At 41.3% G+C, this 25,300-nt stretch overlaps 1 protein-coding gene and 1 long non-coding RNA gene across 5 annotated transcripts in view; one reads left to right on the top strand and one right to left on the bottom strand.

Moving 5' to 3' along the window:
* Positions 1–479: 479 nt before the first annotated feature.
* Positions 480–25,300, bottom strand: part of CA8 (carbonic anhydrase 8) — a 43,872-nt gene continuing 19,051 nt past the window's right edge. Inside the window, exons 4-9 of one of the 3 annotated variants that reach the window (XM_083451380.1) lie at positions 13,484–13,579; positions 8,894–8,956; positions 8,565–8,613; positions 7,797–7,909; positions 4,352–4,519; positions 480–2,423 (exon numbers count right to left, since the gene is read on the bottom strand). In XM_083451380.1, coding sequence (XP_083307506.1) covers positions 4,385–4,519; positions 7,797–7,909; positions 8,565–8,613; positions 8,894–8,956; positions 13,484–13,579 — 456 coding nt within the window. In that variant the 3' untranslated portion in view covers positions 480–2,423; positions 4,352–4,384. The remainder of the gene's footprint in view (positions 2,424–4,351; positions 4,520–7,796; positions 7,910–8,564; positions 8,614–8,893; positions 8,957–13,483; positions 13,580–25,300) is intronic. The other 2 variants (XM_083451381.1, XM_083451382.1) reach the window with 2 other exon arrangements.
* LOC310682531 overlaps positions 2,357–25,300 on the top strand; it is a 41,226-nt gene continuing 18,282 nt past the window's right edge. Inside the window, exons 1-4 of one of the 2 annotated variants that reach the window (XR_014513946.1) lie at positions 2,357–2,447; positions 5,927–6,091; positions 17,219–17,359; positions 20,999–23,845. This is a non-coding gene — a long non-coding RNA (uncharacterized lncRNA). Of the gene's footprint in view, positions 2,448–5,926; positions 6,092–17,218; positions 17,360–20,998; positions 23,846–25,300 lie in introns of those variants that run through there. The other variant, XR_014513945.1, reaches the window with a different exon arrangement.

The raw sequence follows: 25,300 nt of genomic DNA, 5'->3' as shown, positions 1-25,300 counted from the left end.
AAATAAATATTAAAGGCCTGTGTGATGTCCTGACTTGAATGACATTAATTTGAATTAGATATTAGCATAACCCTGCCAGAAAAAGCTTACAGAATATTGGAAGCTCAGGGTTCCATCAATATATTACATATACAGTGGTACCTCAGGTTACATACGCTTCAGGTTACATATGCTTCAGGTTACAGACTCCGCTAACCCAGAAATAGTGCTTCAGGTTAAGAACTTCGCTTCAGGATGAGAACAGACATCGTGCAGTGGCAGAGCGGCAGTAGCAGGAGGCCCCATTAGCTAAAGTGGTGCTTCAGGTTAAGAACAGTTTCAGGTTAAGAACCGGACCTCCGGAACGAATTAAGTACTTAACCTGAGGTACCACTGTATTGTCTGTTTTACTTTTAACTGGAGATTATTCTACAGCTTCCAAAAATGTAGTTGTGAAACTATTGGCTGAAAACCCATGAATTTTCTGGAAAACCAATGAATTTGTTATTAATAAGTTTAATCGAGGGAAAGACAGTACTCATCATTTGCAATACTGCTTAAATGTAATTATGATTTGGTTGACATAAAGATGCATACTCTTCTTGTATAGTGCGTGCTGATCAGTAAACAATATTTCAAATAATTAGTACTAATACATATTGTGGACAGATTACATTGAAGCAAGTTCAAAGGGGCTCATGTTTTTTCAATATTCTGAGAGTGAGATTTGTTACTTCCCAAGTCCCATTTTTCTCTTCTTCGTGTTAGAGAATTCTTTATTCTCTGTCTCTTATCTTTCCCGTCAGGCCTCTTCATATTGGCAGGAGCACATCTGATCCCCTTGGTAGAGACCGTCTGATCTCTAGATTCCGAAAATAAAGAAATACTGACTTTCCCGCATTGTTATTTCTTCATTACTTTCAATAAATTAATATTCATACTTTCAAATAGGCTTATGTTTACATTATTAAATAAAAAACAGGAAAGAGAGAAGAATGACTTATGGAAGACCATTCCAGCTACTGAGTTAACATATTGGAAAAGGACAGAATTCTAAAACGTTATGTTTCTCTCCCTCAGGCCACTCCTTAGTATGGCTCAGAAATCCACAAAGGCTTCTAGTAATCAGGATAGAATAAATACATATCGACGCGAAACATCAAGGACTCTTAGAAAACATCAAGCCAGCAGAAATCAACTTATTTAATTCAATCTTATTTCACAGGGATATACTGTATCATGTATAATTGTTTATCAAAGCATATGAATCGTAAATCAAAATGTGTAGGAGACAGAGGGAGTCATATATTTACCAGCATTACACAGGTTTTACTATGCACTTTTCAACTCTTATTTTCAAGAGGATGTTAGGGTCCCATCTGCAAAATACTTTAAAAGATGTATTATATTATACCACCTAAACAGTCATGACTGTAGTTTATTACGGGTGGTGAGAGTTGTTGGAGATTCCCGTTCCCCTCACAGAGCTGAAATTTCAAAGTGGTCTACTGTATTTTTCCATGTATAAGACAACCTTTTTTCTTAAAATCTTTAGTAATAGATTGGGGTTCATCTTATATTCAACAACTTCCTTAATTTTTAATTTTTTTAATTTTGGGCTCCCAAAAATACTGTAGTCTTATACATGGGGTCGTGTTATACATGGAAAAATACAGTAACAATCAACCCCTCTTCCCCAGGGACTTCTGGGGATTGTTGCTCTCTGAGGGGAATAGGGGTTTCCCAGCAACTCTTAGAACCCTTAGCAACCTTACAGTTTCGAGGATTCTTTGGGGAAAGCCATAAAGTGGTACAGTACTGCTTTAAATGTATAGTGCAGTTGGGCCCTAGAATGGGTTAGCTATGTGTGACAAAAAAAATGGCAAATGTTTTTCTGGGGTGTAGTGACGCCTTGTAGATGCCTCAAATTACCTTCAGGTCTATTCTTCCATTCTTTGATTGCAGAAGCAAAATAGACAGTAACATAAAGGAAACAACACTAGAGAAGGATACAATAACTACTTGGACTTTTCCTATATGGAACAGATTCCAAGATACATTTTCCTTCAGCTCTCCTCCAGTAATAATCATGTATTCAACCAGGCACAAGATGTCCTATTCCAGATGCAGTGGACAACTTCTAGATCCTGGGCTAGGCCATGGACGACTGCCTCAGGTGCTTGAGATTACCAGCAGCTGGTGGAAATTTGTAATTGGAACTGAGCAGGTAGTGTAGAAGGGTACCAAAGGTCTGCCAAACTTAGAACAGCTTCACAGGTAACAGAAGTTACTCCGATAAAGGATAAAATTCATCAGAGTTCAGTGCAATCTGAAGGCTGTCTAAGCTGAGGTTGAAAGGAACAGTGTGTTCCAGATTGCATCCTAGCTCTGTGACATTGATGAATGGCCTAATGTTCCACATCCAGTCATCTTTACTGGAGAGCCTACAGGCGAACAAACAGTAATAGGTGAGTCGGTGTGTTGATTCAGAATCCTTGTTGGAAAGATTTGGTTGACTGCTCTTGAGAACAGAGTGCAGCAGCGTGCCCTCCTCGAAAGTGCTGCCTTGGGGGTGTACTGCCCACTGATGATCTGTTTAGGTAAGTCTAGGGGACACAGGATCCCCAGGGCAGGATCCCCTAACTCAAGATCACTATGAAGAGCTCAGTCATGACACAACATGAATACTTTAATATTGTATTGATTACTATTGGTGCACACTTTTTACCAGTTTCTCAGCATTGTGACACAGCCATGGCCAGGGGAAGGACCAATACTCCCTGGGATCTTGTGGGGCTTCCTCCTCTTGCACGGCCCAGTGAGATCTTGGGGCCATTCTAGTCCTCTCTCACCTTGGGGCTGGAGGTGGGTTTTCCTAGCCCCCCCCCCCCCCCCCACACACACACACTGGCCTTTGGTTTTAAAGTCTTCCATTGAGCGGTTGGTACTTTGCAGAGCTGGAAAGTAATCTTCCTCTTCAACCATAATTAGCCTTCAGTTAAGAGGTTTTCCCCTTTCTTTCAATGGATAGCAGGTCACTGTTAGGCATCGTCTACATAGCTGTTAGTCATAACTTGGGCTTAAATGGCATTGAGTAGGATCTCAAGGCCCTCTTAAGTGGTCTTGAGTTGGGCACACCAGCTCTCCACCTGAGCTCTGTCCAGGCCAAAGCCAGTGCCATTCATCTCAGGTTACCAGCAGGATTCCAGTCACATTATGTGCACCACATTGGGCCCCTGTATGCTGGTCAACTCACACAGCATTCCCCAGCTTCAGATCTTAGGGGGTTAATGAATCCTGACCCAATGCCATGCCAACCCCTGTTTACCTCACTTTGGCCAATAAATATTGTGGCCTGTTTCCACCCATACCTGTGTCCTGTATTATTTAATCGCTACCTGGTTTGGGAAGCTGACCACAATGTGCCTGTCAATGTGGTGCTTATTGTGGTCAGTCTGGGATGAAGGGAACCAAAGATTAACAGGATCCGAAGGATACTAAATTGCTGTGTGGGATAAAATAATGTGTGGCAAAACATTCTTTTGATTCTAAATTCCTAAATTATTTAATTGGCTCAACCTTACAGTGAATACCCACTTATATTGTTTTGGATCTAAGTATTATCTTATAAGTTAGGGGCAGGTTGACAAAGCTGTTCCCAAGAATTCTTTTTAGATGTTGTTAAGTGTATTGAAAGAGCTTTGACATTTCAGATCAATATTTTTTTAGAAGTAACTCTTGCATGCTTAAAATTCAAAGTCATCTTCTCAAATAACTTTGGTGCTACTGATATTTGAATTACTGGCAGTGGCCTTAGGACATTATTTATTCTCTCACAAATAAAATTTACATGAGTATGTCTGTGACTTCCCCCTCAAGTAATTTCTATGCAGGAATCCAGATGCATTTGAAATCACTCCTTCCAAAAACAACGTAATTATATTGTGGAACTGCAGAAGAGTACTATATAATTGAAATTCCAATATGGTGAAGGGTAGGCACACAACAGGAGAACAAGCAGAAATTCAGGAAGAGAGGGCAGTGGTTCCTTGGCTTATGCAGTCATCTGCAAAGTTTTCAGATGTGGGACTCACATTTAACTTGAGTGCCAATGCAAGAAACACTGCTATTTCTATGACATGCATGACTCTTATCTTCTCTGCTCATGATAAGGGAGACAGCACTCCTCTATCTGTAGGCCTTCAACAGTTGTGTGGAAGAGTGAATTTTGACAGGTGCAGCTTGTCCTGTAAGGATGGAGGCAAACTACACCTGCCCAAAATCTAAGTTGGACACAAACCTTAAAGAGTTCTGCCCCCTTTGCATTTGGTCTCCACTCCCACATGACCCTTTCTATTTTGTTTTTACTTACCTACATTATGATTATTTCCATTATTTGTCTTTGCTACTGGAAGGCAGCCCTTATGACTCTGTCACTTAGTGGCTGTGTGGGTCTAAAGTTATCTCCTAGTGTTCCATCGCTGCCTTCTAGCAGTTCTGCCCCTTTAACATGTGTCCTCAGTCTTCGAAACTCTTCTATCTAATAAAAACAAGAAAACAGTTGCTGTTTTATACATCAGCTCCATTGTAAGGAAATGTTAATACTGTTTATTTTTCTCTCTCTCTAAACTATATCCCACCATTCCACTATTTGTGCTATGGCTTTTTTTTTTTTTTCTTTTTTAGAAAACCTTATAAATTCAGGAATTTTATTATAATCCCTACACATTCCTACTCCAAATCCTGTAGAAAACAGGGTTTTGTTTACAAGTGAGTTTTCATATGGAAGGACTGTGACATCAGTTCAGTGCTGGTACAAATTCCTAGGCCCAGAATTCTTCATGTGCCTTGTGTCTTTTGCACCAGACTGTGGTTGGCAAATCTCCGGGTTCTAAAAAAAACCCAAAGTAGATCCCAAAGTAGATTTCGGAATACAAAGCGTGTGATTTGCTACTAAGCTCTTCCATAAGCTTCTTTCTCCCAAAGCTCCCACTACATAATGAGCCATTTGCTTTGGGATCCACACAATAGCTGAGATGTTAAATATATATTGCTTAGACAAACCTCTGCAATATGAATTTTCTCTTTTTAACCACTTGGTTCTTATTAATGTTTTCAATTATATTTTAATGCAGTTTTTTTCTGATTTTATTCTTATTAGGTTTACACCTTCTTGATATATTTTTATGAAAATGTGGGTTATAAGCTAAACAAGTACAGGAGTACCTTGGATTTCGAATGCCTTGCAACTCGAACGTTTTGGTTCCTGAACTCCACAAACCCAGAAGTGAGTGTTCCGGTTTGCAAACGTTCTTTGGAACCTGAACATCTGATGCGGCTTCCACAGCTTCCGATTGGGTACAGGAAGCTCCTGCAGCCAATCAGAAGCTGCGCCTTGGTTGTCGAACGTTTTCAGAAGTCAAATGGACTTCTGGAATGTATTCTGTTCAACAACCAAGGTACGACTGTACCGTATTTTTCCATGTATAAGAAGTCACCACATATAAGACAACCCCTATTTTTTTGAACCCAAAATTAAGGGAAAAAATCACTCCTAAAATAGATAGCATTTCTATTAGGTGTATCATATATTCCACAGGCGGTACGTTCACCCCCCCATGCTTTAAAAACAACAACAACAATCTGTTCTTGCCCTTACCCAGATGACAAATTTTACTCCTCCTAGAAAATATTGCCAAGGTTTAAGAATGGGGACAGGAGGCTTCTCTGTGTGCAAGTCAGTGTAGGATCAGATTCAACTCAAGATTTATCTTCACATTGGTACAGTGCAAGGACAATGACATTTCAGAAGATAACTATAATTGTGGTTGCCATCTACTTCAAAACTGACTTCTTTCAATACGCTTGTTTATTTGATGAACAGCTTGGGTTGCTAAGATTATTGTTCCTCAGAGTAGTGCTTTTGAAATCCATATTGTGGATTTAGCTTTGAAAGGCAGAATGGAGCAGCTTTCATAGAAGAGATGAAAGGAAGGAAGATGATGGAGGTTCTTGGGAGATACTTAAAAGGAAAAGTTCAGATTGTGAAGATGTTCATTGATTTTATGTCTATTTAAGTGGATTAAGAAAAAAAATAAGTTTCCCTGAAAACGTAAGTATCTTACAGAAGAACAGTAAGATCTTGAGTATCTTACAGAGAGGTAACATGCTTCAAATGAAACCTGAACTGAAACTTCACTAAGATAGTTTGATGTCATTGCAGTTTAGGAAAAAGTGATTTCTCCAACACACTTCAAAAGTTTCAATCTTTGGAGTCTTGGAGAGATAAAGCAAACAAAAATGAGATGAGAAAAAAGCTCCATCACAGTTGCAGTACTTCTGAGTAGTACTAGGAGACCTTCAAATAAATGCATGTTGAATAGAATGCCTCTCACTTGTAACAAAAGCTTTATTTTAATGATGTTTTTGATAAGGGAGAGACTAAACATCATTCAGTGGAAAGCACTTCTCAGTCCTTACCTCAGTAGAAGAAGTGAATACCAGATATACTTAACAACTGTTTACTCCGAACAACCATAACAGAACATAAATCGGCAGAGAAATCCTAAGGTGGTTAGCAAGGGGAGGATCTGGCAGAGGTGCCCCTTCACTGGGTTCTTCTGATGAGGGGACTCCACCATGAGTGGCATGCGGTAAAATTTTTCATAGGGGAACAGTTAGGGCCAGAGGTGCTAGCTTGCAAGGGACATGGGGGGTCAGTGTCATGCGTGGGATGTTCTGACGTCCTGACGTCGTGCACGTGAGCATCATGCCTCCCTCCCTAAGCCAGGCAGAAGCTTCCCAGGCTTTGTGAAGGAGCTGCCAGGGCTCTGACAGGATGACTGAACCCGCCTCCTTCCAGAAGCCAGATGGGCTTTGGGAAGATGGCAGGACAGCTCTTGGACCTATCAGAGACTTGCGCCTGCCTCCCTAAGCCAGGCAGAAGCTTGCCGGGCTTTGGGAAGGAGACACCAGGAGGACATTTAGGGGACTAGCCTAGTCCCCTTAGTCCAGTGACCACACTGACCACTCCCATGGGGGCTTCTGCTGCACCCACCCAAAGTTTGCAGGATACCATTGGAAGTTAAATGCTTAATGTAGAAGCAGTCTCTCACACACACATGCCAGCAAACGTTTTGGGGTGGTCTGCTTCGTTTCACATTAGCTCATCTCTTGTAGCACCCTGCTGAAATCCCATAGCTTTTTATACCACAAATATCCTGGTTTAATTTTGGTTTTGTTGCGCTACAGCCCCTCTGGATACCATTAACGTGGTAGCATTGCGGAAGTTTCAGAACAAAGTAAAGCTGAAGAAATCTACCGCTAATGCACTGTTATTTTGTCAATACTATGTTGCATAATGCATCCCCAATAGAACAGGAGCCCTGTGTCTGCAGGGGGGGGGGGGGCGGTCAGACATAAGCAGACGGGCATGTTCAGTACCCACAGGAACCCTCACTGCACAAACAGAGCTATTGTGTGCCTTTATTCAAACAACTAGCAGTAATTATTTAAAGGCAAACAATGACAAGGGGCTACATTTCTTTTTTACTCTGTGATCTTTTTTTTGTCTTTCCCACATATATATATATATTTGGCGCATAGAATAAAAGTCAACAGAGTTCTTTTTTCCATTTCTGACCTTTCTATTGCTTTCAGTGACACAAAAGATTTAACCTTTATTTTAAAAGCCATGCTCCAACTGATCTAATGAGATCTTCAAGATGAAGCAGGTATCCTGCCCTGCAATATATTTTGCACGCTATAACCTTTCGCTCGGAATTACATTCTAAGGTCATTATAAGCACAGCCATTACCTGAAGTTGGGATACAGTTAAAGGATATCTAAATAAGATCCATGTAACACCTTCGCTGCAGGGGGGAACCGTGAGAGAGCCTTCGTACACCCAGTAATCTCGTAGGAGGGGGTCTGAAATTAAATGGAGGAGATTGGTTTGAAAACATGCCATTATGCTCCATCTTTCTTTTTAAAATCAAGGGCACAATCCTATCTTCAGTCTAGAGCTGTGCCAGGTGCAGCCGGCAGGGGGCATGTTGGAAAACAAGCTTTTGCTGCAGGCACTTCATCCCCAAACTACATCCCTGCAGAGAGATGTTGAATGGAACATCAGACTGCAGTAAACTGCATCTGAATGCTTTTCCTAAGAAGGGTCTAAGATGGGCTGCAATCCCTACTGGCATGAGATACTCTCCTCTCGTCATGGACTACCAGCAAGGGATTTCACTAGCATGCCCCTTCTCAGTTTATGTGTCTCTCTGCGCAACACCAGAACAAGGGCTTTCCTCAGTAAAGCCCAGATTTCCCCAAATCCAGGCAGTCTGAGCAGGTCAAATATGAGGGTCAGTCTGTGCTTCTCACTTGTTGCCATCATTGTGCAAGGTGCATTCCATGGTCAGGTAACTACCTTCTAAAGAGGAAACATGCCTAGAGCAGCCATGGTACAGACGTGGGTTTGCCTCCTTCAAAGCTTTCAGGGTCTGGCTGCAGGCACTGGCAGCACCACTCTTGGCCTCTATAGTCTTTTGTGCATGCATGGTTTTGTGGCATACAAATAAGCACTTACCTGGTAATAATGTGTTGGGATTAAAACACGGTATTGTCTTGGACTTTCCCTGAAAATTCAACAGAAATCAGTCTTGTCTCTCTTGTTTTTAAGAGAGAGCAGATTTTGAAACAATTGACTATCTAATAAAAATACCAAATTATAAGATAAATTATTTATCAAACTCTCTCTCTCTTTTTTTTTTAAGTGTTTCTATTTTTACAAAATGATGCCGCCTATGTTGGATATAGCTAAGCTACTTAATAAATCAGAGAACTCAAATGTAGCCTGCAGCTATCATACTTAGTTCATTTCAAAACATTTTTAGAAAGCAGAATTAACAGCTTTACCTTATATTGGATGTCTTGCAGAATTTCAGTAACAGCCTTCAGGCCTGAATGCTCCTTTCCTATCTGAAACATAACGCACAATAAATAAAGATAAACACACAGTATTCCCTCCTCTGATGAAACACAGGTTTCAAAGTTCTCAACAAGTGAAGTCAGTTCTGTATTCATTTCCACCAAATTGGATGACCTTTTGCATGACGTTCAAGCAAAGATGCAGAATGAAGTAATTGACAAAAAGGTAAATAGAGTGGACAAGATAAAAACAAGAGTACCAAGCTATCAAACTTCAGGATAAGCCAACTTGCCTATTTTTGCCTTAATGTTTCAGTAATTATCATATGTTATGTCATAATCAAGCATCATTGCGTGACATAGAGAGCAAGGTTATCGTTTGCTCATCTCCCAAAAGTACACGGATAAAGTTCAGATCTTTGGCTCCTCTTGTTCTGAGTGGATCTGCACATTACAAAGAGGGCACTGTATCCTGCCCTTCCTCTGAGCAGTTCAAGGTGGCCTATATATATATATATATATATATATATATATATATATATATATCCTCCCCACGCCCCCCATCTTATCCTCACAACCACCTTAGGTGACTAGCCCAAGATTACCTTAGGGAGCCTCACTGCAGAGTTTGAGCCCCAGTTCAAATCTGATATAACCTACTACACAACTAGCACAACTAACTACTACACAGGTAGCTGAAGACCATATGCTATGAACCATGAGGATAATGTGCATGCCAACACCATACACCTCACTCGGGTTTTTGAGAGCTAGAAGTCTTTACAGAGAGCTGGTTCATTGTGACTGAAGAGGTCAGTATGGTTTCACTGAAAGCTGCCTTATACCATATATCCGGAGAAGGCCAGGAAACCAGCCCTTCAGTCACTTCAGTCATGTTGCGGGGGGTCCTGTGTACATATGGGGCTTCCATAACTCATGAGTAGGGTTGGAGGAGAACTTCAATCAGTTCACATTTAAAACTGAATTTGTCCAATTTGCACTTTCAAAAAATAATAATATGAGAACCATATCAAAGACATTCGTCAGCAGTTGCACTTATCAGAATTTTGCAGTGTGATTCTCCAGCCCAACAACACTTATGAACATGTGTAAATCAGGGGGAAATGTAAATAAAAATGAATGCGTTGCTGAAAATAACTTACAGAAATGCATTATGTTAGGGGAAATGGCTTGCAAAAATGTGTATGTTGGTCAAAACTGCATCTAGAACTGTGGTTATTAGGAGAAATCCTTCAGGATTTTTAAAAAAGAAAAATTCAGAACTTGCTGAACAAATGTGGAGAACTGAATTTAAGATGGATAAAAATTAGAAACTAAGAAAACTCAAATGTGCCAAGCCTTCCCTCACCCCTCATGATAAAGTAAATGGAGGACACTCCCATCTCAACATTGCAGGGTACACGGGACTCTTGTCAGAAGATTTCTGTTACTTTAGATAAATTTGTTTCAGATGCCAAATTCAAACAACATGTTTAGAAGCATTTCAAGTGTCAAAACATTCACCCCAACCCAGCAAGAGGGCTCTGTATGGTTAAACAACCTTATACGTGTGTTGCCAGTGCAGACGTACCAATGCAGATTGCCATCTGTTCAGCTTAGCATCAGATTTGCTTTAAGCCATAGGCCATAACAAGAAAAATGTCAGACAAAAGTAACCACTTAAGCAATAAATAAATCTCAGCGATCAGAGAACAGAGACACAAAAAGAAACTTTGAAACGTACACAGAAAGTTCTTTAAGAGCTTGCTTCTTGATCACTATCCATTTACGAGAATTGTAATAGGTCTGTCATTGTTTTACGGCTGTCAAGGCAAAAGTAGACATGGTGCCAGGAATGCCTTTGTTTTCATTGGCCAGAAGAAATTCTAATTTTGTGCAGTGTTGACCAATATTCCTCATTTTTCAGCTGCTTGATAAGAAAGCTATTCCTTGAATATTTCAATGTAATGGAGGAAACTGTCTCATACTGAGTAACCCCACTGCTCAGGCAGAGATGTCTCCTAGCCCTGCCTGGAGATGCTGGGGACTGAAACAGGACAACTACAGCTGGATGAAATCCGCTGAGTGAAGTTGGTTTTCTTCTAGTAGGCCATTAAGCAAAGGGCACCCAACTCTCCATCCAGTTTAAGGATGCAGTGCAGAAACATTTTCAATTAAAATAAAAATACTGAGCAACGCAAAAAAGAAAAAAGGGGTGGGTGGGAGCCCCTTGATTAAATTGAATTGAAAAAGTGGGGAGAGATTATTAAGCTAAAGAGTTTTATTTAACAATTTTACATAACTTTCTGAGTAACTCCAAGGTTAGTTCTGCTGAAATTGGAAGGCCGCTTCAGAAGCAATTATGGAAGAGTCCTCTAGGATACAAAACCGAGTGAACTGAGAGCTGCTTCCATTATTTTTAACAGTCCTATTTCTGCATCAGGACCATAATCAATACACTTTTACATTCAGTCTTGGAGGCATTTATAATCATATTATAAAACATGACAAATTAATAGAAGCAAAAAAAAACCCCACCCTAACCCAGAATCAATTTGAAACATAAAGGACAACTTTCCCCACCCCATCCATACAATATTGAAAAGGCACAACTAGTTATGAAAAGGCAGCCTTCACCAACCTGGTGCCCCCTTGATATTTGAGACTACAACTCCCATCAACCGGCATCAATGTGTTCTTGCTGGCTAGGAATTGAAGCTCAAAATGTGTGAAGGGCAGAGGGGTTGCATAAAAGTCTTAGAACAAGATTTGTGTAGTCTTCTTTGGCAACTCTGCTTCCATAGCATACAAGGTAATTTGTTCTGGCTAAAACTGCAATCCTAAGCATACTTAAAGGTAAAGTGACCCCTGACCATTAGGTCCAGTCGTGACCGACTCTGGGGTTGTGGCACTCATCTTGCTTTATTGGCAGAGGGAGCCGCTGTACAGCTTCTGGGTCATGTGGCCAGCATGACTAAGCCGCTTCTGGCGAACCAGAGCAGCGCACGGAAACACCGTTTACCTTCCCGCCAGAGTGGTACCTATTTATCTACTTGCACTTTGAGGTGCTTTCGAACTGCTAGGTTGGCAGGAGCAGGGACCAAGCAACGGGAGCTCACCCCGTCGCGGGGATTCGAACCACCAACCTTCTGATCAGCAAGTCCTAGGCTCTGTGGTTTAACCCACAGCGCCACCCGCGTCCTTAAGCATACTTACTTGGAAGTAAATTGAAGTCAGTAGGGCTTACTTCCACATAAACATAGTTAGAGTCATTGTGCACAAATGTGGTTCATAAAGGAGCATTTGCCTAGTACTTAAAACAATAAACACTTGTGAATTCTTCTGGAGTAAAGTTGTTTTCACAGAAACCCCAGACAACCATTACACCCATATCCAGTGCTTTTTTCTAGGGGGACGCATACTTCTAAAAATTTTCTGAATCTAAGTTTGGCCTCATTGAGGGGCAGTATTTCAATATGAGTAGGAAAATGAGAGTACCCCTAAACATTTTTTTAGGGGGGGAAAGCACTGCCCACATCCCTTTCACTTTGACATAATCAAACCATTCTTTCTCTGTATATATTCCAAGCACCTAAATAGATAAGCAGCATATTTTGTGTAAAGTTGAATTTAGATCGGCAATTTATATCTTAATATAAAACACTATTCTCACTTAGGAATGTTGGAGAACTCTGGGGGGGGGGAATGGAAAGAGGAAGGGAAATTGGCATCAGTTTGCATGTTTGTCTGTGGTCAGGAACAGACGTCCCTTCAGTGAATATGATTGGTAGTACTTCACATCATCCTTGTTAGTACACAAACAATACGTAATTAATGACTTAAAAAACATTTTGGCATTTCCTTTACGTGGAAATGAAAGGAAGTTACATAAATAGTTATACAAGTCATCCAACTTACATTAAATAGCAGACAGCAAGATGATTAACACAGTATTTGGCAGAAACCAAAGTGCAGTGGAATGGAAACAGTGCTGATGGAGGTGAAAACAGATCAGAATGGGAATTGCTGCCTTCATTCATTGCATTATTCCTGTTCTGATTGCTGTATGTCATCTACAAACTCAAATAAGCCACAAAGCTGAACTTTGAAAACCATTTTCATGCTCTTCTGCAAAGAGATAAGCTCTGCCATATCATAAAAAATAAGTCCATTTGCAGCTGTCCTTATTTGAAATATTGTCACTGCAAATCTTAAGTTTCTTTAACCAAGTCATTAAATCTGATCCATTTTGATCTTTCTAAAGTATAGACTTGTTCTAATGCCCACTACAAAATAAAAAATAATGTTATTTTCTCACCAGCCCACTAATAACCCCACATAATCATTTTCATTTCCAGGGACAATTTATAACCTAAGTTTGACTATGTTCAGAATGCCTTTTTCTTCTCTTAAACCCAGTATTTCAAAATATTCTACTGCACACATTATGACATTTTTTGAACACACCATTTACAAGAAATAGTCATGATAAATGGTCATGAGCTGCCTGTGGCAAAAAAAAAGCAACTAATGAATTTAATGGTGATTATGATTATGACAAAGACAGTAGAAAGTTACCTGCACAAATAAAGCAATAATGGCTATGCCGTTCTTCTTTCCCACTGCTTCATCAATGTTGTGGTACATTGTGGAGTTCCAGTGAACTAGATGGAGCTAGAGAGAGAAACAGAGAGGGAGTTACAATATTTTTGTCCTATCTTAGCCGAGGAATTTCCAAAATGGTTCACAAAGCAAAATTTAAAACTATTACACAAGAACAGTAATATAGCATCATCAAGCATACTAAAAAAAAAAACAACCCAAGCAAACACTGTAGAAGCCATAATAAATCAGCACGCTCCTTACGGGAAAATATTATTTCCCCACTGCACCTGAAAAAGAGGAATTTGCGCCAGATTGCTCTTTTGGAATTTGGGGTGCTACATCAGAAAAGTCCTTGTCTAGTAGCCACCCACCTAAGCACAAAAGGGAATGGGAAGCTATAGCAGGCCTTCTAAAAAGGACACCCTTCAGATACCCTAGCCCTGGGACTCCTCTACACTTGTGGTTTTTAACGCTAAAACTGAGTTTTAAAGGGTTATGATATAGCCTGTGGGTAGGCAAACTAAGGCCCCGGGGCCGGATCCGGCCCAAGCACCTTCTAAATCCAGCCCACAGGCGGTCTAGGAATCAGCGTGTTTTTACATGAGTAGAATGTGTGCTTTTATTTAAAATGCATCTCTGGGTTATTTGTGGGGCATAGGAATTCATTCATATATTTTTTTCAAAATATATTCTGGCCCTCCACAAGGTCTGAGGGACAGTGGACCAGCCCCCTGCTGAAAAAGTTTGCTGGCCCCTGATATAGCCATATACAGTGGTACCTCGTTCTGGAAGTCCGTTCTTAACCTGAAACTGTACTTAACCTGAAGCACAACTTTAGCTAATGGGGCCTCCCGCTCCTGCTGCACCGCCGGAGCACGATTTCTGTTCTCATCCTGAAGCAAAGTTCTTAACCCGAGGTATTATTTCTGGGTTAGCGGAGTCTGTAACCTGAAGTGTATGTAACCTGAAGTGTATGTAACCTGAGGTGCACTGTAATGTTCTTTAAAATGTTAATGATGTGTTATCAGAATGTGACACCAGAGGGTGCTGCAGAGCTTGCCCCGTCAAATAAGTGGGTAGACCTTGTAGAAAAGGAAGTGAAAACAAATGCTTTCATGTTTTAAAGTGATATAAAAAAAATATCGTTCTAAGAACATTTAAAGAGTGAGTATAGATCCACCCCTGGAGTGATTAGGGCTTTCTCAGTTGTATTCCCACTGACAGTAGCTGGCAGCTAACGTGCAGATCTTCTCTGCCCCATTCCTCCCCCTTGAGCCTTGCCCAGGGTGAGAGGCAAGCGTCCATATGCAGGAATGGCTCCCTTGTGCCACTAAGCCCAGCTGCTGCCTACCAGAGGCCGGAATTGCCCACTAGGTGTGCAAGAAGAGGATATCACTGCATCTACTCTCAGAATTTGCAATAATCTTTTGCAAGTCTTGTTAACATGTGATAGAGGTATGTTAAGTGTCTTAATCAAGTATATGTTACAAAATGAAAAATGAATAGTGAAACCCAAGCTACCAAAATTTAAGTGCCTGATTCTAAAGTACTCGCCACCAGGGCTGATCCACCCATAAAGGCAAGGTGAGGCAACTGCCTCAGGCAACCACCTTAGGCAACAGGGGCCACAGGGGCCACAGATCCCAATACAGTGGTACCTCGGGTTAAGAACTTAATTCGTTCTGGAGGTCTGTTCTTAACCTGAAACTGTTCTTAACCTGAAGCACCACTTTAGCTAATGGGGCCTCCCACTGCCATCGTGCCGCCAGAGCACGATTTCTGTTCTCATCCTGAGGTAAAGTTCTTAACCCAAGGTACTATTTCTGGGTTAGCGGAGTCTGTAACCTGAATCGTATGTAACCTGAGGTACCACTGTATAGATCATTATTCCCCCCTCCCTGCCATTCCTGCTGTATTTCTTTCCTGGCAGAGAGAGGGACGCCATTTTGTGGTTCACCTCAGGCACCAAAATGTCTTCGGCTTGCCCTACTCGCCACCAGCTAGTTAAGTGCTGGACATTGAAAAAATCTTCACCTGTAATCATAGTATGCTTTCCTTTGTTATATATATATATATATATATATATATATATATATATATATATAATCTTCAGATTAAACAATATACAATTATACATCAGGTACTTATTACCCAGCTTGGTATTCAGAAAGAGTGGCATGTTGATGAATATGAAGAAGCAAATTATGCTGTTATACTTCGCTCTTTTCAATTGTTTGTCAATTTTACAAGCATGCTTAATTCTACCTTTGACTAATGTTAAATGATCCATTTAAATACCAAATCCTATGTTGACATTTCAGCCCCAGTCTCTTCTACAGGAAAAGCAATAGAAATGAAACCACATTATTGAGATGGGATATTGAAGTCTATGTGTAATGGGTGCCCCAAGACAAAATGGCAAATTTGGGTTGCACAATTACGGTTGATTTGGTGCTCTTGCAGAACAAACCCAGTTTCTCCTCTGCTCCTAAATCAGACAAGAAAAGTAATGGGAAAATGAGCTGGAAAGTGTAGGATATGCAATGTCAGTCAAATCTGTACTACACATTTAAAGCACTATTATACTACTTTCAGTGTCATAGGGAATCCTAGAAACTGCAGTTTAAAGGTGCTGATCACACAAAGCTACAATTCCCAGCACCTTGAACAAACTACAGTTTCTAGAATTAATTCCCCATAACTATTAAATTTATATGAGGCCACATGCACACCATACATTTAAATCACTATGATACCACTTTAAACAGCTTCCCCTAAAGAATTCTGGGAGCTGTAGTTTGTTAAGAGAGTTGCTAACAGTTGTTAGGAAGACCCTATTCCCATCCCAGAGCAATGTGCAGAGCGGTTTAACTCTCTCCAAAGAGAATTCTGGGATTTGTAATTCCCAGTATAATTTGGGGGAAGCCATGACTGTTTATGGACGCGGGTGGCGCTGTGGGTTAAACCACAGAGCCTAGGACTTGCTGATCAGAAGGTCGGCGGTTCGAATCCCCGCGACGGGTTGAGCTCCCGTTGCTCGGTCCCTGCTCCTGCCAACCTAGCAGTTCAAAAGCATGTCAAAGTGCAAGTAGATAAATAGGTACCGCTCCAGCGGGAAGGTAAACGGCGTTTCCGTGCGCTGCTCTGGTTCGCCAGAAGCGGCTTAGTCATGCTGGCCACATGACCCGGAAGCTGTACGCCGGCTCCCTCTGCCAATAAAGCGAGATGAGCGCCGCAACCCCAGAGTTGGTCACGACTGGACCTAATGGTCAGGGGTCCCTTTACTTTTAGTGGTATCATAGTGTTTTAAATGTATGGTGTGCATGTGGCCTAAGAGGTGGGCGTGACCGTCATCTGACCTCTCTGCAAATGATTTGGAATGAATGCTTATTAAATAGTCAAAAAGAAATCAGTATGTATGCTTAATAAGCAGGTCCATCTGGAAGCAACCTGCATCTAATCTCCTGGAAAGAAATCAAGATTAATGCTCAATGAATGGATTGTCTAGGATTGTGCCTTTTATCGATTGCTTTTGCTCTTGATCGCCACAAGAGGGCACTCATGCCGCCTGACGAGCATAATATATACAGCGCGAAAAAGAAACTCCATGTATGGAAGGAACTCATTGAATTAAAGAGTTAACGTTTTAGCTACTGAGCCTATTGGGAAAACAATGCTCAGTTCCACTCCTATTGTTATCTTGTTAAGGTCAACATATACTTTGCCACCAGCAGCTGCAACAATGCTCCAATGGACAATAACCAAGTTTAGAGTGACCACTTTCCTGAGTCTCATTGCCACCTCTTGGATAGAGCTACCATGACTTTCATGACGGGTCACATTTGAGAGGTAAGGATCTGAAGCAGACTCCCTCCCCACCCCCGCACCGAAGTCCCCAAAACTAATATATATCTGGGAGTTATTTTAGGATTCTTAAAAGAAAAGTATGTTTGTTTGTGTGCTCCATAAATGAGAGAAAATATTGTACTCCCCATTAAAAAGACCCTAACTATTTTGTGCAGGGCAATCACATTTTATCTTTTAACCTGAAACACAAAACTTACTCTCAAGTTTTTGGGGAGTATTATAAGTAAGGCTCTGTATACACTGCCCTGTTTAATCTGCATCCGGGCCACTCCTGCTGCTGGTTTAGTCACCATATCGATCCTGTTGTTTCTTAGCTTTGCTTTAAGCAGGTAACCTTGTACTGAGATGGGCACTGGTTGTCGCTTTGATTTTAATTTACAGTTTTAACTGTTTTGCTTTGCTTTGGGACACACCCAGAGAATTCCTGTTTAGGGAAGTGATATAAATGTAGTTAATACATGAACAGACCCAATGTAACTGGCTTGTCCATGTTGCTACCCTCCCATGGCCAGCTATTCCGCATTGAACCAACTAAAAACAAGCAAGTCTGGTTTCCTTTCATGCACATAAAGTTCTGTTGGGTGGGTGTGTGCATATCCAATCATACTTGGAACATTTGGTCCTCTTCCTACTGATATTAATTCTGCTACATCTTTCTTGTCATCCGTGGCCTTGAGAGGTCTTCTGCTAACTCCAGCAGAGTACTTGGCCCCTTCCTAATTCCTCATTTTGCCAGTAAGGCAATATTTTTGAGGACATATGTTCTCCAATTAAGCCATTTCATTTCTGTCCTTGAAGGACCTTACGTTGGCATTCATGACTCTCCTCTTCCACATTTTACCCTCGCAACCCTGAGACCCTGGCTGACAGGGAATAGCCCAAGGTCACCCAGGAAGATTTCATAAATGAGTGGTGATTTTAACCCTGTCCTACTGCACCCGTTGTTCGGTCCCAGCGCCTGCCAACCTAGCAGTTCGAAAGCACTCCCGGGTGCAAGTAGATAAATAGGGACCGCTTACTAGCGGGAAGGTAAACAGCGTTTCCGTGTGCGGCTCTGGCTCGCCAGAGCAGCGATGTCACGCTGGCCACGTGACCCGGAAGTGTCTCCAGACAGCGCTGGCCCCCGGCCTACAGAGTGAGATGGGCGCACAACCCTAGAGTCTGTCAAGACTGGTCCGTACGGGCAGGGGTACCTTTACCTTTACCTTTACTGCACTCTAATCCATTTACTATCACCTCACATTCTGGAAAGAAGGCATAGAAGTGAGTAAGTTGGTGGCAGGAGGAATAAAAGTTTAGAGGGGTTTTTGTTAATAGTTCTGTGTGGCAGCTTTAAGACTCCAGTTCAGGCTCCAGTCCTATCTGGGAGCGATCCCCATGGAATTTAATGGGGCTTACTTCTGAGTAATATATGGTTATTGCAACATTATCCCATACTAGACATTGTGACAGCAGGGACCACTTCTAAACCAAGGTTGGGAACACACACATACACATATATATAGATCATTTTATATATCTTCCATCCCTGCATATTTTATAACTATTCAAGTCAGTTTTCCATTTTTACACCATTCAAACATTAATTACGCGGTTGAATTTATCTTAACGCAACCAGCGTTTTCAATTGTGTACAATTATTTTCCATATATTCAGTAAGTGTTTTCCACTCTTCTTTAAATATAAGTTCTTCTTGTTCTTTTATTTTATGTGTTAAACCTGTAAGTTGCCAATCCTCTTTGTCTGGGACCTCGCTTCTTTTCCATTTGGGGGCTAACAAAACACAGACCACTGTTGTTACATACATAAATAAGCTTTTCTGACACCTTGGAATTTCTGTCTGGGTTATTCCTAATAAAAAGGACTCTGGTCTTTTGGGGAAGGTAATTGTAAACATTTTTTCCAACTCATTACAAATCATTTCCCAATATTCTTTTACTTTTTTACATGTCCACCACATATGAAAAAAGGCCCCCTCCTTTTCTTTACATGTCCAGCACATATCTGATTGTACTTTATATATCATAGCCAACCTACTCGGAGTTAGGTACCATCTATGAATCATTTTCAAATAGTTAAGGTTGGACATTTTTCAGGTGAATTAGGCACTAAGGGCTGTAGTGTCTACACCTTTGCATAGAATGAGAATGGGAAGAAAACCAGAACTTTGGCTTGCCCATGTGACCACACTGGCCCTGCCTACATGGCCACTTTGGGCACAGGACACGCTACCAGGTCTAGGGGTTGTCAGACACTACAGCTTAGCCTAACACCTCTTTTTAGATAGTGGGTCTGTTAGATAATTAAGCTGTACAACCCTTCTGAAATTCACAGCAATATTTAACCTGTTGCAGCTGTTCATGAAATCATCCCATTCATCTTTGAATAGATGCGGGGAGCAACATGGATGCATGGAGATATAATACACACATATACATATTGCACTGATTTGACTATATGGCTAGTAAACATCAATAACTGATGTGAATATGAACATGCATCTTTTCAAATAGCAGACTCAGATTCCAGGAATTTGCCATTATGTTGCGCTGTGTCATCCATCACTCACAGTACAAACAAGCCAGAGATACCAGAAAAACAAGTGAAGGTTATGTACAAGTTGCTCAATCTAAGACTTTGATTTACAGTAGCTCCAAAGTTACTAAGGAACAAAAACATACACAAAAAGCCACACAGGGATTGTGCTACTGAATTATTTCAAGTAGAAGTGGATTGGGTTCTGAAAAAAATATTTGGCTGAATCAGCAAACATTTACAGAAAATAGTTACAATATTTGAGAGAGGGTCTTCTATGCCATATAGTTGTTTGTGTTTAAAATAGAGGGAAATATGAAATTTTAAGCAGCTAAATATCCCAGTTGTGGTTGGTACGAAATTGGAAATGTAGGAAGGGGAGGAAATGTTTCTTCTTTGGAAAAATTACATGCAAATAGCATAGTTCCCTGTGGAGATTATGGACTCTCCTTCCTTGAAGGTTTTTAATCCTTCCTTTTAAGGTTGGACGGCCATTTGTCACGGATGCTTTAGTTGCAGGGGGTTGGACTAGATGACCCTTGGGGACTCTTCCAGCTCTACAGTTCTATGACTTCAAACTTTTATGGGTGCTTCCACATGAAGATTTATTGTAGGATCAGTGCTGCTCATGCATGAAAGGGTTTTTTGTGTGTATTTTGGCAGAATTTCTGTGGGTGCATTGGCATCAAAATGCCAGCCTGCATTCCACCCCCTCCATTTAATCTGGATTTACCCTCTGAAAAGATGGCAAGTTTAAAAATGCTGCTCCCACTTACCTGCTTGCAATATCCAATGAGCCATTTAGAAGTGCTCTGTATTTTGGAATACCAGAACAATTACCATATTTTCAATATCAAAAGAAAATGGCCTGGGGAAAAGCAGTTCTTTAAATGGACTCTCAGTACTACTGATGAAGTTTCAGGGGAAGTTTTTCTCATTTAAAACAAAGCTCACGGTATTTAGACAGTATTTGCTTTTGAAAAATAAGTTTCATATTTTTAATGCGGGGCTTGCAAAGGTTGTGAGTTCAGAGAACAGAAATATTATATTAAGATCTCAGAGCATGCACTTTAACCCTGTTACCAGAATACACACCAAGAAGCCCAGCCAGGAAATACTGTCTCAGGTGCCTGAACTCAGACATCCAGGAATACAAACTGAAGATTGAAATGTAGCTCTCTTGTTCCTCCAAACTGTTCCCAGCTGACCATATCCTCCAAAGAGCAATGAGGTCAATATGAACCCCGCCTCTCTCATTTCCTTCCGTCATTCTTGAAAAGTACATCATTTGTGACAAGCTTCTATGTAGCTATGCCCTATGAAAAAGCCACAGCTCGTTTCCTCTTACTACAGCACCCCAAACAAATGTAAGCATATTGCAATTTGCACACTAAGGCAAGAACGTTGATACTTAGCTCTGCAATTAGGGATTGTACCCAGGGAAAGATGAGCCACTCATCTCTCACACTGCATTGGACTGGAAGCAAGTGGAAGCATTTCTCCCCTGAATGCAGGAAAAAGCTTGCTTCCTTTCCAGGCCAATCTGAATTTGATCTACCACCTCAAAGGACAGCTTCACCAAGCAGGAGATGGAAATCTCCTGGCAGTGCAAAGCAGGCCTAGGTACACTTGCCCTGGGCCTCAGAGGGCTAAGCCCTTGGGTGTCCTGCCAGGAACCGGCTGCTTTTCTGTTTGAGTTTATAACTGCGTTCAAACAAGACTCCTTCCTTGGGCCTCAGACAAGCTTTGCAGGGGCCTGGTATAGAGTGATCTGCAGGCAGCCAGAGACCATGGGAGCTTTTGACAAGTTAGTACAGCCGAGAAAGGTCCCTCTTTCAAAAGCTTTGACACTGGATTGCTCAGAGTAGTGCACAGAGAGGGCCTACCACAAAGAAAACCACACAGTGTGGGACAAAGGCTCACGATCCCTTTCGCTAGGTGTGGGCATTTGTCCCTGACAATGGTTTTAACGGGTGCAGATTTCCCCCCCCATTGATGCAATTCAAATGGAGACAATTGAATTGAATTTGCTGCTGGCAAAAACACAAAAGGAAAGAAGAACCACAGGTAGAAGACAAACAGCCCACTATCACCACCACCAAGGAGCCCCGGGCCAAAAAAAATTTAAAAGACCTGGGTAGACATTTGCTTCTCATTTGTTTGCTTCCTCCTTTTCCTTTCCTGGAATTTGAAGCTAATGGGTGGAAAAAAATGAGTACTGGAGGAAAGGCAAGTAGGAGGCAAGAAGTTGGGGGTGCTTCTCCAGGGGGTCCTGGTGCTTACCTCTTTTTTAAGAATCCCAGAGCTATACATATTCAGGCCCAAGCTCAAGGAGGTTTCATCACATTTATGGTATATGAGCAGGACATGAAACAGAAACTATGGTAGGAATCTGACTCAATAAGTTCAGCTGTTTCTCTCCCACCCCCTTTGAAAGGTCGGTTCACACCATTTGCTAGAAGTATAAGAAACTGGTATCTGGGCACCAGACGCCAGCACATCACAGGAAGTCTGTGGCAATTCCACGCCATTAGTCCAGACAGACTGAAGAGGCTTAGAGCAGAGGTCTCAGCACCCATTGCACGAAACCAAGAGTAGTAGAGGGATTCAGATGGTAGGTCCTTCCTCTTCCTAGAAGCACATTTCCTTCAGCATTCATTTTAAAGCTCATTTAAAGCACATGTTTCCCCCCCCCCCCCGAGTCCTGGAAGCAGAAGTTTGTTAAGGGTGTTTGGAACTATGGTTCCCAGGGTTCTTTGGGGGAAGTGATGTGCTTTAACCGTATGATGTATACACTTAAACCAGGCATAGGCAAACTCGACCCTCCAGATGTTTTGAGACTACAATTCCCATCATCCCTGACCACTGGTCCTGTTAGCTAGGGATGATGGGAGTTGTAGTCCCAAAACATCTGGAGGGACGAGTTTGCTGTGCCTACTTACACCTACAGGTGCTATAGGTGTAGGAAGAAGCAGCTATTGAGAAATACATCATTGTGAAGTAGGATGACAAAATTCTGGATGCTCCAAAACATTTTTCTGCCTTTTGCATCATACGGTTAAATGATGGGTAGATCCACAACAAAAATTCAAAGAACATCCAATGCACTTTTAAAACACATGACATTCCTCAAAGAATCCTGGGAACTGTAGTTTTGTCCTTACAGAAATACATTTGCCAGCACCCTTAACAAACTTAAAGAACTACATTCCCTAGGATTCCTGGATGTGCGTTAATGTATAGGGAGGATCTGAAACACACCTGGACAAATAGGTTTGTAAATTTATTCTGTGGTAGATATCATTACACCAGGGATAGAGACATTGTGGCTCTTCAGATGTTGTTCTGACAACTCCCATCAGCCCCAGCCAGCTTTGTTTATTAGAGTCAGAGTCCAACAACAGCTGGAGGGCCACAGGTTCACCATTCCTGCCTTACACTCTGTTTTCTAACTTCTTTATTTAAAATTCTGTGCTGCCAACATTAAGGGGGGAAATTGTGGCAGTGAACAGCATAAAATCAATTGCATTCATAAAACAAATACAAAACACATGTAAACACTAGATCAGATTAATACTACAACATAACTAGATCACCCCTCAGGGAAAGCTTAGGTGAACAGATACATTTTAAGTAGATGCATAAATGCTAATACTATAGGCATTATTATTTGAGCTACTAAGGCTGGGTTTTTTGTAAGTTAAGGTGTTGAATTGGGAATACGTTGGAAACAAGTGACTTTAATGGTGTGCTGATATGAAACTACCTAAACCTTTAGATAGTCATCAGAGGTCCCACCTCAGCTGTAGCTCCCTGTCTGTGGAATGCTCTCCCCAGTGAGGTTTGCAGGGCACTAACAGCATGTATGGGTGGCTTCATAGCTCAGTGGTTAGAGAACTGGTCTTGTAAACCAGGGGTTGTGAGTTTGATCCTCACAGGGTATGCAGGTGCCGCTGTGGTCTAAACCACAGAGCCTCTTGGGCTTGTCAATCAGAAGGTCGGGGGTTCAAATCCCTGCACGGGGTGAGCTTCTATTGCTCGGTCCCAGCTCCTTGCCAACCTAGCAGTTTGAAAGCATGCCCAAAAGTGCATGTAGATAAATAGGTACCACTCCAGCGGGAAGGTAAACGGCGTTTCTGTGCACTGCTCTGGTTTTGGTGTTCCTTTGCGCCAGAAGCGGCTTAGTCATGCTAGGCACATGACCTGGAAAAACTGTCTGCAGACAAACGCCGGCTCCCTCGGCCTGTAAAGCAAGATGAGCGCTGCAACCCCAGAGTCGTCTGCGACTGGACTTAACTGTCAGGGGTCCTTTACCTTTAACAGCTTTTTGGTGCCAAATAAAATCTTACCTTTCCCCCCGGACTTTGAAATACTGTTTGTTTGTTTTTTGTTGTATTGTTAGTGTGCTGTCAGAGCTTCTCATTGCTGGGGGGGGGGTTGTATTGTTTTTTATATGTTGTATGAACTGTTAGTGTTTTCTATTACAGTATTTTTTCTATGGTATGTTTTTAATTGTAAGTAAGTCTCTTGGAGACCTTTGGGGCTTATTGAGCCAAATATAGGGGTTGACTTTAGCATAGTAGTAATACCTAGATGACCTCTTGAACCTACAAGTGCTACAGTGATTTTAAAAACCTTTGCTATTTAGCCTAATAGAAGCAATGGTGGGAAGCTATATCTGTTGATCAATAGCTATTATAAACTACTTAACATTTTAGCAAAATGAAAAGTTGGAAAACGAGCTTCTATAAATAAAAATAACATCTAGTAATTTACAAGAATCTGCATCAGTACCAAGTTGAAAACTTATCTAGATCAATTGAGAAAGCCACTAAGGATCCTGATATGATAACTGAGCTCCATATCTTCACGGGAGTTCCTTCTGACTTGGTGATACTAGAGCATTCAATTTCAATAAAGGTGATTTAAAACAATATATGTTAGCCATTAACCGCCTGGAGGAGGAAAGAAACAGAATTAAAATTCATAGAATCAGTATGTGGGCTGCTTAAGAAAACAGCATAGTGGTATTTTGGCATTGCCCAAAACAAAAAAAAGCATTTTGCATCAAAGAGCAAATGGAGAATGGCAAGGGGCAAGAGTTCAGCAGAACTAAAGATGCATGTTTTAAAAGTGAAATTTAGCCAAAGAGAAATAAAACTGAACAAATGCAAATCTGGGGAAAATGTAGGCTGTCTTTCCTGTTCTCCTTTCTTCATGGCAGCAGATATTTTACAGGCTGTGGGAGCAACACTGGTTCTGTTGCATTAGAGGGGGCTGTGACTGAAGCCCATTGGGTAACCTGACCCTTTGTTTCGGTGAAGTACAGAATCCAATTATCAGCAAAGCTCCTAAGCTGTGATGGACTCATAGCTTAATTGTAGACCA

The sequence above is a fragment of the Podarcis tiliguerta genome, assembly GCF_965153285.1.
Source record: "Podarcis tiliguerta genome assembly, chromosome: 7".
Taxonomy (NCBI): Eukaryota; Metazoa; Chordata; class Lepidosauria; order Squamata; family Lacertidae; genus Podarcis; species Podarcis tiliguerta.
The sequence above is the reverse complement of the archived record's forward strand: the minus strand, read 5'-3'. Positions and strand labels throughout refer to the sequence as shown.